This window comes from Schistocerca serialis, chromosome 6, assembly GCF_023864345.2.
Source record: "Schistocerca serialis cubense isolate TAMUIC-IGC-003099 chromosome 6, iqSchSeri2.2, whole genome shotgun sequence".
Lineage (NCBI taxonomy): Eukaryota > Metazoa > Arthropoda > Insecta > Orthoptera > Acrididae > Schistocerca > Schistocerca serialis.
In genome coordinates, this window is record NC_064643.1 from 533,423,494 (window position 1) to 533,435,567 (window position 12,074).

Here is a 12,074-nt window from a genome sequence, read left to right on the forward strand (position 1 = left end):
CACATGACTGCAGTCTCAGGCAAACTGAAACCACACTGCAAGCAGCAGCACCAGTGAGTGCTGGGAGTGGCGACTGGGTGGGGGTAAGGAGGAGGCTGGGTCTGGGAGGGGGAGGGACAGTATGTTGGGGATGGCAGACAGAAAAGTGCTGCAGGTTAGGCGGAGGGCAGGGGGAGAGATGGGGTGGGGAGGGGGGACGGGGGAAAGTAGCGGGAAAGGAGAAAAATAAATAAAAAAATAAAAATATATAAATAAATAAAAAAATAAAAATATATAAATAAATAAAAAAAGACTGGGTGTGATGGTGGAATAATGGGTGTGTAGTGATGGAAAGCGAGCAGGGAAGGGGCTGGATGGGTCAGGACAGTGACTAATGAAGGTTGAGGCCAGGAGGGTTATGGGAATGTAGGATGTATTGCAGGGAAAGTTCCCACCTGTGCAGTTCAGAAAAGCTGGTGTTGGTAGGAAGGATCCACATGGCATAACCATGAAGCAGTCATTGAAATGAAAGATATTATATTTGGCAGCACGTTCAGCAACAGGGTGGTCCACTTGTTTCTTGGCCACAGTTTGTTGATGGCCATTCATGTGGACAGACATCTTGTTGGTTGCCATACCTACATAGACTGCAGCACAGTGGTTGCAGCTTAGCTTGGAAATCACGTGACTGGTTTCACAGGTAGCCCTGCGAGTAGATGGTGGTAGGAGGATGTATGGGACAGGTCTTGCATCTAGGTCTATTACAGGGATATGAGCCATGAGGTAAGGGATTGGGAGCAGGGGTTGGGTAAGGATGGACAAGTATATTGTGTAGGTTCGGTGGATGGTGGAATACCACTGTGGGAGGAGTGGGAAGGATAGTGGGCAGGACATTTCTCATTTCAGGGCATGACAAGAGGTAATCGAAACCCTGGCAGAGAATGTAATGCAGTTGCTCCAGTCCTGGGTGGTACTGAGTTATGAAGGGAATGCTCCTCTGTGTCTGGACAATGGGACTCTGGTAGATGGTGGGAGACTGGAAAGATGGAAAGATAAGGCACGGGAGATTTGTTTTTGTACAAGGTTTGGGAGGATAATTACGGTCAGGTAGTGAGACCCTCAGTATATTTCGAGAGGGACTGCTCGTCACTGCAGATGCAATGACCACAGGTGGATAGGCTGCACAGAAGGGACTTCTTTTTTTGGAATGGGTGGCAGCTGTCAGCTGTCGAAGTGGAGGTATTGCTGGTGGTTAGTAGGTTTGATATGGATGAAGGTACTAATGTAGCCATCTTTGAGGAGGTGGAGGCGAACATCTAGGAGGGTGGCTTATTGGGTTGAGTTGGACCAGATGAAGCAAACGGGGGAGAAGTTGTTGAGGTTCTGGAAGAATGTGGATGGGGTGTCCTCACCTTCGATCCCAGATAGAAAAGATGTCATCAGTGAATCTGAACCAGGTGAGGGGTTTAGGACTCTGGGTTTTTATGAAGGATTACTCTAGATGGCCCGTGAATAGGTTGGCATAGGATGGTGCCATGCAGGTGCCCATAGCCATACCCCAGATTTGTTTGTAGGTAATCCCTTCAAAGGACAAGTAATTGTGGGTGAGGATATAGTTGGCCATGGCAACCAGGAAGAAGTTTGTTGTTTTGGAATCCATTATGCATTGAGAAAGGCAGTGTTCAATAGCAGTAAGGCTAGGGGTATCAGGAGTGTTAGTGTACAGGGACGTGACATCAGTAGTGGTGAGCAGGGCACCATGCGGTAAAGGGACAGGAACTGTGGAGAGTTGGTGGAGGAAATGGTATCTTTCATATAGGAGGGTAGGTTCCTGGTAATAGGCTGAAGGTGTTGGTCTATGAGAGCAGAAATTCTCTCAGTGGGAGCACAGTGAGTGGTTAGGTTTATGGGCTTTAGGAAGCATGTAGAAGGTAGGAGTGTGGGGAGTGGTAGGGGTGAGTAGAGAGATGGACTCCAGGCTGAGTTTCTGGGATGGGCCTAAGGATTTGAGCGGTGACTGTAGATCCTGCCTGATTTATTTATTTACTATTTTTTAAATTTATTGCTCTCCTTTTCTACTTCTTCCCCCTGCCCCTCCCCCTCCCCACCTCTCCCCTGCCCTCCACCTAACCTGCAGCACTTCACTGTCCGCCATCCTCACCATACTATCCCCCCCCCCCCCCTTACCCGGCCCCAGCCTCCTCCTTACCTCCACTCAGTCGCCACTCCCATCATGCACTGGTGCTGCTGCTCGCAGTGTGGTTTCAGTTGCCAGAGACTGCAGTCGTGTGTGTGAGTTGCATTTGCGTGAGTGTGTGTGTGTGTGTGTGTGTGTGTGTGTGTGTGTGTGCGTGTGTCGGTATGTATGCCTACTGTTGGAGAAGGCCATTGGCCGAAAGCTTTAAGTGTGGAAGTCTTTTTGTTGTGCCTATCTGCGACTCAGCATCTCCACTATATGGCGAGTAGCAACTTTCTCTCTCATAATATTGTTACATTCCATCCTGGATTTTCCATTGTTTGATTCACTGTAAAGTATAGTGCAGCATTCAATAAAAGTTACTTGGCCTGCCATAATAAAGGATAACTTACTTTGTGAAGTTACTTTGTAGCATTAATCATTGTTTGGCTGAAGGCAAAAGTGTATGAACACGTTAGGTATTGGTGTAGAAAAGAAAAATGTAAAATTTATTTACAATAGGCTCACTTACGTGTGATTAGTTCTCATAATATTTAATGTTTATCTTTAAGAACACACATTATAAACATATAAGTTAATATCATTATACTGAATGTTGGAATTAATTATGTTGCAGGCAGCGAGGTGTACAATGTACAGCAACCGTAATCGCTGGACTCAAATAGGGTAAGTAACTTGTGTATATAAATTTTTGTACAAGCTATAGTTACCATAGTGTTAAAACTTAACAATGCCTGTGACACCAAAAAACTGGTCCTTAAAGATTGAGGAGGATTACCGGGTTGGTTACACCAATAATCACAAAGAACTGAACTGATTATGGCGGAACAGCCAAAGATAATGCTTAGAGTCCAAAGATAAAATGCATATCGATGTTGGTGTCGATTTCATCGGCGCCACAAGATCAATCAGATTAAAAATTGCAATATTTTTAAAATGATCTCCCCTCATCCTTTAAAACAGATGGGTATCTCTCAACTTTAGGTCCGAATGATCAGCTATTCCTCTCTCCAACTTCCATATCATATAGCCACCCTCCATAGCAATCTTTACTTTGAATTGTCCAATGGATCCCAGAGTGTGATGTCAGTAACTGGCTGGCAAATGGAGTAAGACAGTATGTAGGAGAGGACTGTCACTAGAATTCAGCAATTAGTTGTCCCGAAGAGAACGACTGCAAAGTTATTTTAGTGTCTCATAATGACATGGCCTAATATTCAAAATGATTGATGGTGACTGTTGAAGCCTATGAAGTTATGAGATTAGTTTAGTTCACAGATTCGTCTAATAGTTTCATGGATACTGATGTGATACAAAACTTTCATAAATGTACTAATATTTTCGTAATGGCAACAAAATAAAACCTAGGTTTTCCTCAGTGTAAGAAGTGCAATCTCATAGGTACAAGTGTACTAATATTTCCATAGCTGTAAATGCATTAGAACTACCTCAGATTTAATTTAGCTAATTAAAGCAACAATTAAATATATGTTGTTCCTTAAATGTAAGCATTTCAGATATCCTTGACATAAAAGTTTCTCAGGAAGACAAGAAAGAAAAAAAAAGTTGTGAAGAACACAATCTGCCATGAAAAAAAACCTATTTATTTCTATCTTATGGGTTGCATTTGAAAGAAATTATGTGCTGACAGAGAATTAATGATAATAATATAGTAATTATTGTTTTGTAATTTGTGAAAATAACTTGAATGTAATTGTTACACATTCCTAGGTTTCTGTATGAGAAATGATTGTAGCACAATGAGATGGTGGAACTATTTAAAGAATAATAATATTTGATTTTAATAACTTAATGTGCCATTTATTATTTTCCAGTGCTACAAATGAGGATGAAATGTGCAACTTTTACTTGATGTATTGGGTTGAAAATGGATCTCCACTGGAAAAAAAGTACTGCTTCAGCTCTGGACCCCCACTCTACAGTTGGCGTGAATCAGATGGTCTCAACAATATACCAGATGATGCTAGCCAGTTGGAGTAAGCTAATTAGAAAAGAATAGAGTATTACTAAACCTGAAAGTATTAGTATTTGGAAAATGATAATGAATTTGAAGTAAGCCTTTATCTACCCTGCACAATCAGCGTCATTGTCAGCAGCATAATATTTTTTACAATTTCAGAAGGGTTGTCTGCACTGAAAGTGAAAAGTGTAAATGTGTTACATTTGGAATTTCATAAAAAAATAGATGAATGCAAGTACTTTCATTCCTCTATTGTAGAATATTTAAATTAACCACTTTCATTTTCACATTTTCTAGTATTTTGCAAAACATTTCAAGTTTTTTTTTTGCTCAAAACCTGCAGTATGAGATGCTACTGTTTGAATACACATTTAAAGAGCAGCCCAGAGTAATAGTGAATTCCTGTGCATAATTTATGGAATCACACATTTAAAGATCTGCTACACATATTTGCAATTCATTTAAAAATAAAATTACTTAGATGCACTATAGATGTTTGTTATTCTCTTAGAATAACATTTTTAATATAACTTGTCATATACAATGCCCTCTGAAACAATTACATGAAAATTTATTTCTCTATTTATTTTAAAAATGGCCTTGAGCCTAAATGATCAGTGATATTCACCTTCACTCAATGTATCTTTCTTTTTTTTTTTTACATAATTTTAGGAAATAGAAATCATTGTAAATGTTATTGAAAGTATGCACAGAACTATCTCAGTTAAATTATTAGTTTTCTTGGATTTTAATTATGTGATTATCAGTATGAAGCAAGGTTATGTGCAATCCTGTGCAGGTGGGTGGGGTGTGGGGGAGGAAGAGTTTGAATGTAGTGAGCAGTGAAAGGTAGGCAAAAGTAAAGAATGAAGCAAAAAAGAAAGAGTGTATACTTGGATGTTTTAATACCCATGTAAAACGCAAGAAAGAAGGGAAGGAGCTGACAAAACAAATATATGTTCAAACCAGAAACACTGCAAAAATTGTTTGAGGAATATTTTCATCTTACAAAGATACACCTTTTGAAGGAAGACTCTTTAGAGGTTCACGTTTAATGTAAGACATTGATCTGGCAACTACAGAAAAAAGAAACGGAGTGATATAGTTCTAGTAAATACGTTATCATTTCATTACCAGTACTGTGGCAGCTGTTGTATAGTGGGATTAGCACACACCTGCTTCATGACAGGATCAATTGGATGACTACCGTCAATGAATACTTCTCATCACCAATTAAAATGTATTAACGGATATTGTTAGTCACTTGGTAAACAACTGTTATGCTCCCAGAAATTTTAAAAATCTTAACATGTGGAAGGTATGTGTAAGTTAACTAGTTCTGACATTGCCTTAAAGTTCACCATGGGCAAGCAGTTTTATTCTCGCTTATCAGTGTTGGCTTTCCTTTTGAATACACCACTTCAACACTTCAAAGATTACACCTTTCTGTATCTTCCTTGTAGTTGCATAAGTACATCTATTCACAGAAATACATCAAAAATCCAAAGAATTTTCATTCTGTATCGTGAGTAAGGTATGCTGAATATCATCTGTGTTGACGTCAGATATACTGCAGTACATAGTCCGTCACCAGTACTGACGGCCTCACAAAAGATTTAATTGCAACAATTATCACAATGCTCCTGTCAACAAACAAGTTGGAAGGGTGGTTTTCTTTTCACCACTATCAGTCAGTTTCAGAGAAAGACATTCTTTGCAAGTAAATAGCATCCACATCTCCAGCAGGTAACTCATTTTTCACCACCCTTTCGCTCCACCCTGGTATTTAATCTTATGTACCGCATGGGAGGCATTTGTCGAAATAATATTCAGTTTTAATCCATACTCTGAAATATTTGCATCCTATATGTGGACTCTGCCTTAGCTTTTGTTCATCACTTTGTACTCCAGTCCCACAGACCTTATTATCTGTGGTAGTGTAAACAGCAATTAATGTACCCAGATATATCATCTGCTGTTTGTATCCCACTAACTGATGTGACACACAACAACACACAGGATGTCATATACAATGAACAGTCACTGACCAATAAAGAAAAAAGTGTCATCTGGTCACTGAACCTGCTGCACTAGCAGTTTAGCAATTCAGAGATATATTTTCACAAGAACCATTTTCATGCATTGGTTCCTTTGAATTTCTTAAGTGGGTGTTATTTCTAGAATGTACCTGACATTGCAGTAGTTAATCAATAATGAATCTGCACAATGTTTACCAACTCCCCTCTTCGTTGTGTCTTCCTATAATCTCTTCTCTCTCCTTGAATACATGTTATATTTTCTATTTCTTGATCATTTTTCCATTTCCTTATGCTTCCAACTTCTCTCTTTTTTGTATCACCTGCTTGCCTTGTTTTCCATTCTTTACTGACAAAGTGGTCCTCATTATGTACAGGTTATCACATTCATGCTATTGAGCTATTTTTACAGGGCTAATTTTTCAATCATTTCCTTATTTCTCATTCTCCAAATATTAATAAAATGGAAATAAACAGTATTTGGATAGATGAAGGGTGTCTACTCACTTGTGGCTGAAACATGAGCAGCTGTAGCAGAGGTCAAACACCATAAATTGTGACTTTTTCCAATTAAGGAACGCCAAGTTTCAAAAACTTGAAATACAGTTGCATTTTCTCACTTATCCGATTGCTAGACCAGCTTCTGTCATTCCTCTTCTTGCAATTGATAAGCAGACACTGCCCTTCTGTCTTTCATAGTATTTATATGTTAAATATGTCAATTGCGATTTACATTAAAAGAACTATAAATGGGAATGAAGGTGGCACTTCCATTTCTGAGCTGACATCTCTGATGCTTGTTTTTTAAGCTTTTTAATTTGGCTGGTTAAGGTAATGAAATACTGTCTGATGACACATATAGCATACTTTTATTTTTCCAATGTATCTGTATTTTCTCTGCATAGTAATATGGAAATAATAAAACAAACTCAAAACTATATTTTCATTAAAAATAGTTTTATTTCTGTATCATGAATATCTGTAAAAAGAAAAGCAATTTCGTGAAGGATGTTTTAAACCATAGTCTGAAAAAGCATAAATGGTGATCAGTATTTCCATGAAACTGCAACAGTTTTAATAATTATCTAGTCATCTGATCAATTTGATACATGATTAGGAATTTAATCCAAATCACTACTAATAATCATATTTTTTTTTACTTGTCAATTGGATTAGGACTTATGTAAATATGTTATAAATTTGTTATTCAGTTTTGTATGTTTTTTATATAAAATGTTATGAATTGTCAGTTTGAATTTCATATGATTTTATTGCCTACAGATATTAAATCATATTTATACTTATCCTAGATAAAAGCCAACTGATAACCAGAGTTACTATTTATTAAAAGGATGATGTCTCTACTGAAACAGATGATTACATGAGTTTAAATGGTAGCATATTCACTGAGATAAATATTGTTGTATTGGGAAAGAAACTTTCATTCTCACCACAATGAGCCTTTGTTTCATTGCAAGGTAGAGGTATGTGCATTTGCTTTACCTTAAAAGTATGTGGTATGTGCACTACTTTCATGGAACTTAATTTTGCATTACTGTACTGGGTGACTGTGTATCCTCAATACAAAGGTATTTAGAAATCCATTTACTTTTTTTTTAATGCTACATATCTCCCCATATTCTTGGTGTCTACCATGTGAAGTTTCTACTAAAAACAATTTTGTGGTGAAGCATATAGAGAATACCAATACAGAAAGCACAAGTTTCACCTCTGATACTGATAACCTCTTTTGTACGTATACTTCAGTGAAATACTATGTAACTTCTTTTCTGTGAATATATAGTATTTTGATCAGATGTTTTACAGTGGTTTTGTACTAATGTATTGTTTTTTGAAATTGCTGATAAGGAATTTATAGTATCGTCAGAAAAAATATTTTATGTGCCTATAGTGTGAGATATTTCCCCTACTTTCTTTTTTCCTGTCATCATCTTCAACTTGTGAAAATGCCCAAGATATTGTCTCCCATTTTATATTACAGTGTATTGTACCTGCACATGTTATGAAAATGGAAACTGCACAGATGGCCATAGCAAAGCTAGTGCTACTTTCTGGCTATGCATTTATGATCCATAATTCATCTGTGGATGAATCATCATTTGTCTCGACTTTTTGTTTATTACTTTTACAAGATTTTTATTATTAAAAGTCCAGTAGTATTTCTGTAGGTTAATTTTGGTCATTGGATCGTAACTAGCTGGTTTACTGTGTAATATACAGACTACAAAGAGACATATGCACATCTGAAAATGAAATACATTACTATGGGAACATGCTGGGCAAATAATAAAGTATAAAAATTGTACTTGAAATTGTAACCATATTCTTTGATTGGTATCATCTTCAGTGTTTAAAAAGGAATAAAAAACCAAAGACTGCATTAAGTGTGAGATCACTGTACCCACAGAGCTACAGATAGATATTTTTGTGAGTTGCACATTCTTGCATTTGCACCAAATTCTCAGCAACCATCATTCCAATGAACAGTGTGGCTATTGTGATTCACAGTGTTATTTTATGACAATGGTAACAGGACATCTTGAAAGTAAATGTGAATTCTCTAAAAGCTTTCTTCAGAGCAAGAATGAATATGAAAAGACATTTTAAACAAATCTCTGTTTGGTGAATGAGAAATCTTAAAAGCAGGTATAATATACAAATTATTTGTCATCAGTGGTTAATATGTGCCAGCAGTGTAATTGAGTTTTCCTTTTTCATATTTCTTATTCCCATTTTACCCATATTTCAGTTAAAATCCTCATAATCCTCGTCACACAAATAATGCTATATATAATTTTTTTCTCAAATTCTGGTTTCAGTACCAAAATTACATCTTTTACTATTCATTTAGTTTTATTTTTCTGTATTCACGTAACTACCTTGATATTTGTTGTACTTTCCATCCCTTCCCCAGAGGACAGTACACCGTAGAAGTAACATTTAGCATAATTCATGCTAAACCACAATGTAAAAGAATATTTGTATTGTAGAGATAGATACAAATAAGTGTTGTATCATTAAATAAATATGGTAGCTACGGATGAAGCAAATAGTATTACACTATGTAAGGATTTCTTGGAATACACTTTATTTTATTACAAATTACAGTTTAAAATGGATGTGAACAACTAGTACAATGTTGTACTGTACTGTGAACTATCTTAAAATAACTTTTATGGAATAACACTATTGTGCAGGAAATGTAGTAGACATATCACAAATATCTTCATTGTATGGTAATTTTAAGCACAGTGCTGAGAAGTTACATATTTTTATCCAAGAGGAAAGAAATGACAAATTCTTAGCAATTATATGGTCAGTATGCTTAAAGAATGAGGTATTCAAAAAATCTTTTCAGGTTACATTTTTATTTGGAAATAGTGTATTTTTGTTGGCAGCAAAACTGTATCAGTTCAAAAATTAAAGAACTATGATTTATTTTGATACCTGTATTTTTGTTTATTTCTCTGACCTCCCTTGATGGATACATCATCATCTCCATCCTACAACCAGTTGTGACCTTCAGATTTCATTCACTACTCTTCTTACGACTGTCCTCTAGTTGAGCCCCTAGGCTGATATTTATACACTGGATCGCTCAAAGAAGAATGTGAAATACATAAAAGTCCAAAAAAAGCAACGACCAGTTAATTAATTAATTAGGTAGTTACATGATCCATAAATAATTTGCATGATTCTTTTATAGGGAACAAGTCAGTCCACAGGACATATGTACATGATCAGTGTTCACATTAATGAAGACATTTTTAGTCCTGCCTGTGCAACTACACTTAAAGTTTTTTAATGTTTTAGCTATTTTTATTTAAAACTTGCTTTGCTACTTGCAAGACATTTTATGTTATAGACTTGGGCAAATGATAAAAAATTTTTGATGCCACAGACTGATCTCCTTTCTGGGTCACTGACAGGTTCCGTAGGACCAAATTGAGAAGCAAATCTCCAAGGTCATGGAACATGTCAGTACATGAAATTACAACATAAAAGTAATAACAGATAAAAATGAAATATTTATGAATCTAAATACATCAATCCATAAGTTTAAGTAAACGCAATCAACAATACAACAAGAATCAGCTTAGTTTTTTAAGGAAATCCTCGACAGAATAGAAGGAATGACCCATGAGGAAACTCTTCAGTTTTGATTTAAAAGTGCGTGGATTGTTGCTAAGATTTTTGAATTCGAATAGTAGCTTATTGAAAGTGGATGCAGCAGTATACTGCACACTTTTCTGCACAAGAGTTAAGGAAGTCCTATCCAAATGCAGGCTCGATTTCTGCCGAGTATTAACTGAGTGAAAGCTGCTTATTCTTGGGAATAAGTTAATATTGTTAACAAGAAATGACAGTAAGGAATATATATATTGAGAGGCCAATGTCAAAATACCCAGACTCATGAACAGGGGTCAACAAGAGGTTCGTGAACTTATACCACTTATTGCCCGAACTGCCCGTTTCTGAGCCAAGAATATCCTTTTAGAGTGGGAAGAGTAATCCCAAAATATAATACAATATGACATAAATGAATGAAAATAAGCAAAGTAGACTAATTTTCATGTAAAATGATCACTCACGTCATATGCCGTTCTAATAGTAAACTGGCAGCATTAAGTCTTTGAACGAGATCCTAAACGTGGGCTTTCCACGACAGTTTACTACCTATCTGAACACATAGAAATTTGAGCAGTTCAGTTTCACTAATCATATGTCCATTCTGTGAAATTAAAATGTCAGGTTTTGTTGAATTGTGTGTTAGAAACTGTAAAAACTGAGTCTTACTGCGATTTAGCATTAGTTTATTTTCTACAAGCCATGAACTTAGGCCATGAATTGCACTATTTGAAACCAGGTTATCATTGCACACAACCTCCTTTACTACCAAGCTAGTGTCATCAGCAAATAGAAATATTTTAGAGTTACCCGTAATACTAAAGGGAATATCATTTATATAAATAAGGAACAGGAGTGGCCTCAACACTGATCCCTTACCAAATTGTGATGACCTATTTATGCTGTATTTCTTTAGCAAATATATGTATTGTGATGGTGCAGTTAAAATGCTTAATTCCTTAAAGAAGTATCCACATGACAACAGCAGAAGAACACTACAGATTATACTTACTGCTCGCTTTTGTGCAATTGATACTTCCTTTCTAAGTGATGAGTTACCCCACAAAATGATTCCATAAGATGTTATAGAGTGGAAATATGCAACATATGTCAGGAGATTAATTCATTTATTTCCTTGATTAGCAATTATGCAAAGTGAAAAAGTAGTTGAACTTGATCATTTGAAAAGCTCAGTAATATGCTTATTCACGTTAAAGTTTTCATCAATAAGAGCACCCAGAAATTTGGAGCAGTCTACCCTATTTACTGACTCTTGGTCATGTGCTACATCAATTGTTGGTATGACTATTTGTTCTACAGAACTTAGGGAGAGTCCATTTTTTGAGAACCACTTTATAATTCTTGGAAAATATCATTTACCTTATTCTGTTGCTCTCTCTTTAATAGGATTTAAATCAACACTAGTATCATCTGCAAAAAATACCAATTATGCTTGTCGAATGTTATTTGGAAGGTCATTCACATATGAAAGAAGTAGCAGTGGACACTAAATTGAACCCTATTAGACTCCTTTTGTGATTTGTACCTAGTCATTAAAATTTTCTACCCTTCCAATATTGTTTGAATTATGTAACACAATCTTTTCAATTCCATTTGTTAAGTATGATTAAAACCAGCTGTACATAAATCCACCGTTTCCATAGCTCAAATAGCTCTGAGCACTATGCGACTTAACTTCTGAGGTCATCAGTCGGCTAGAACTTAGAACTAA

General features: G+C 36.2%; 1 protein-coding gene across 1 annotated transcript in view; it reads left to right on the top strand.

Moving 5' to 3' along the window:
• LOC126483761 (peptidylglycine alpha-hydroxylating monooxygenase) overlaps positions 1-9,658 on the top strand; it is a 222,054-nt gene extending 212,396 nt beyond the window's left edge. The window contains exons 9-10 of the mRNA XM_050106907.1: positions 2,793-2,842; positions 4,012-9,658. Of these exons, the coding sequence (XP_049962864.1) occupies positions 2,793-2,842; positions 4,012-4,177 (216 nt within the window). The 3' untranslated portion in view covers positions 4,178-9,658. The remainder of the gene's footprint in view (positions 1-2,792; positions 2,843-4,011) is intronic.
• The last annotated feature ends 2,416 nt before the right edge of the window (positions 9,659-12,074 follow it).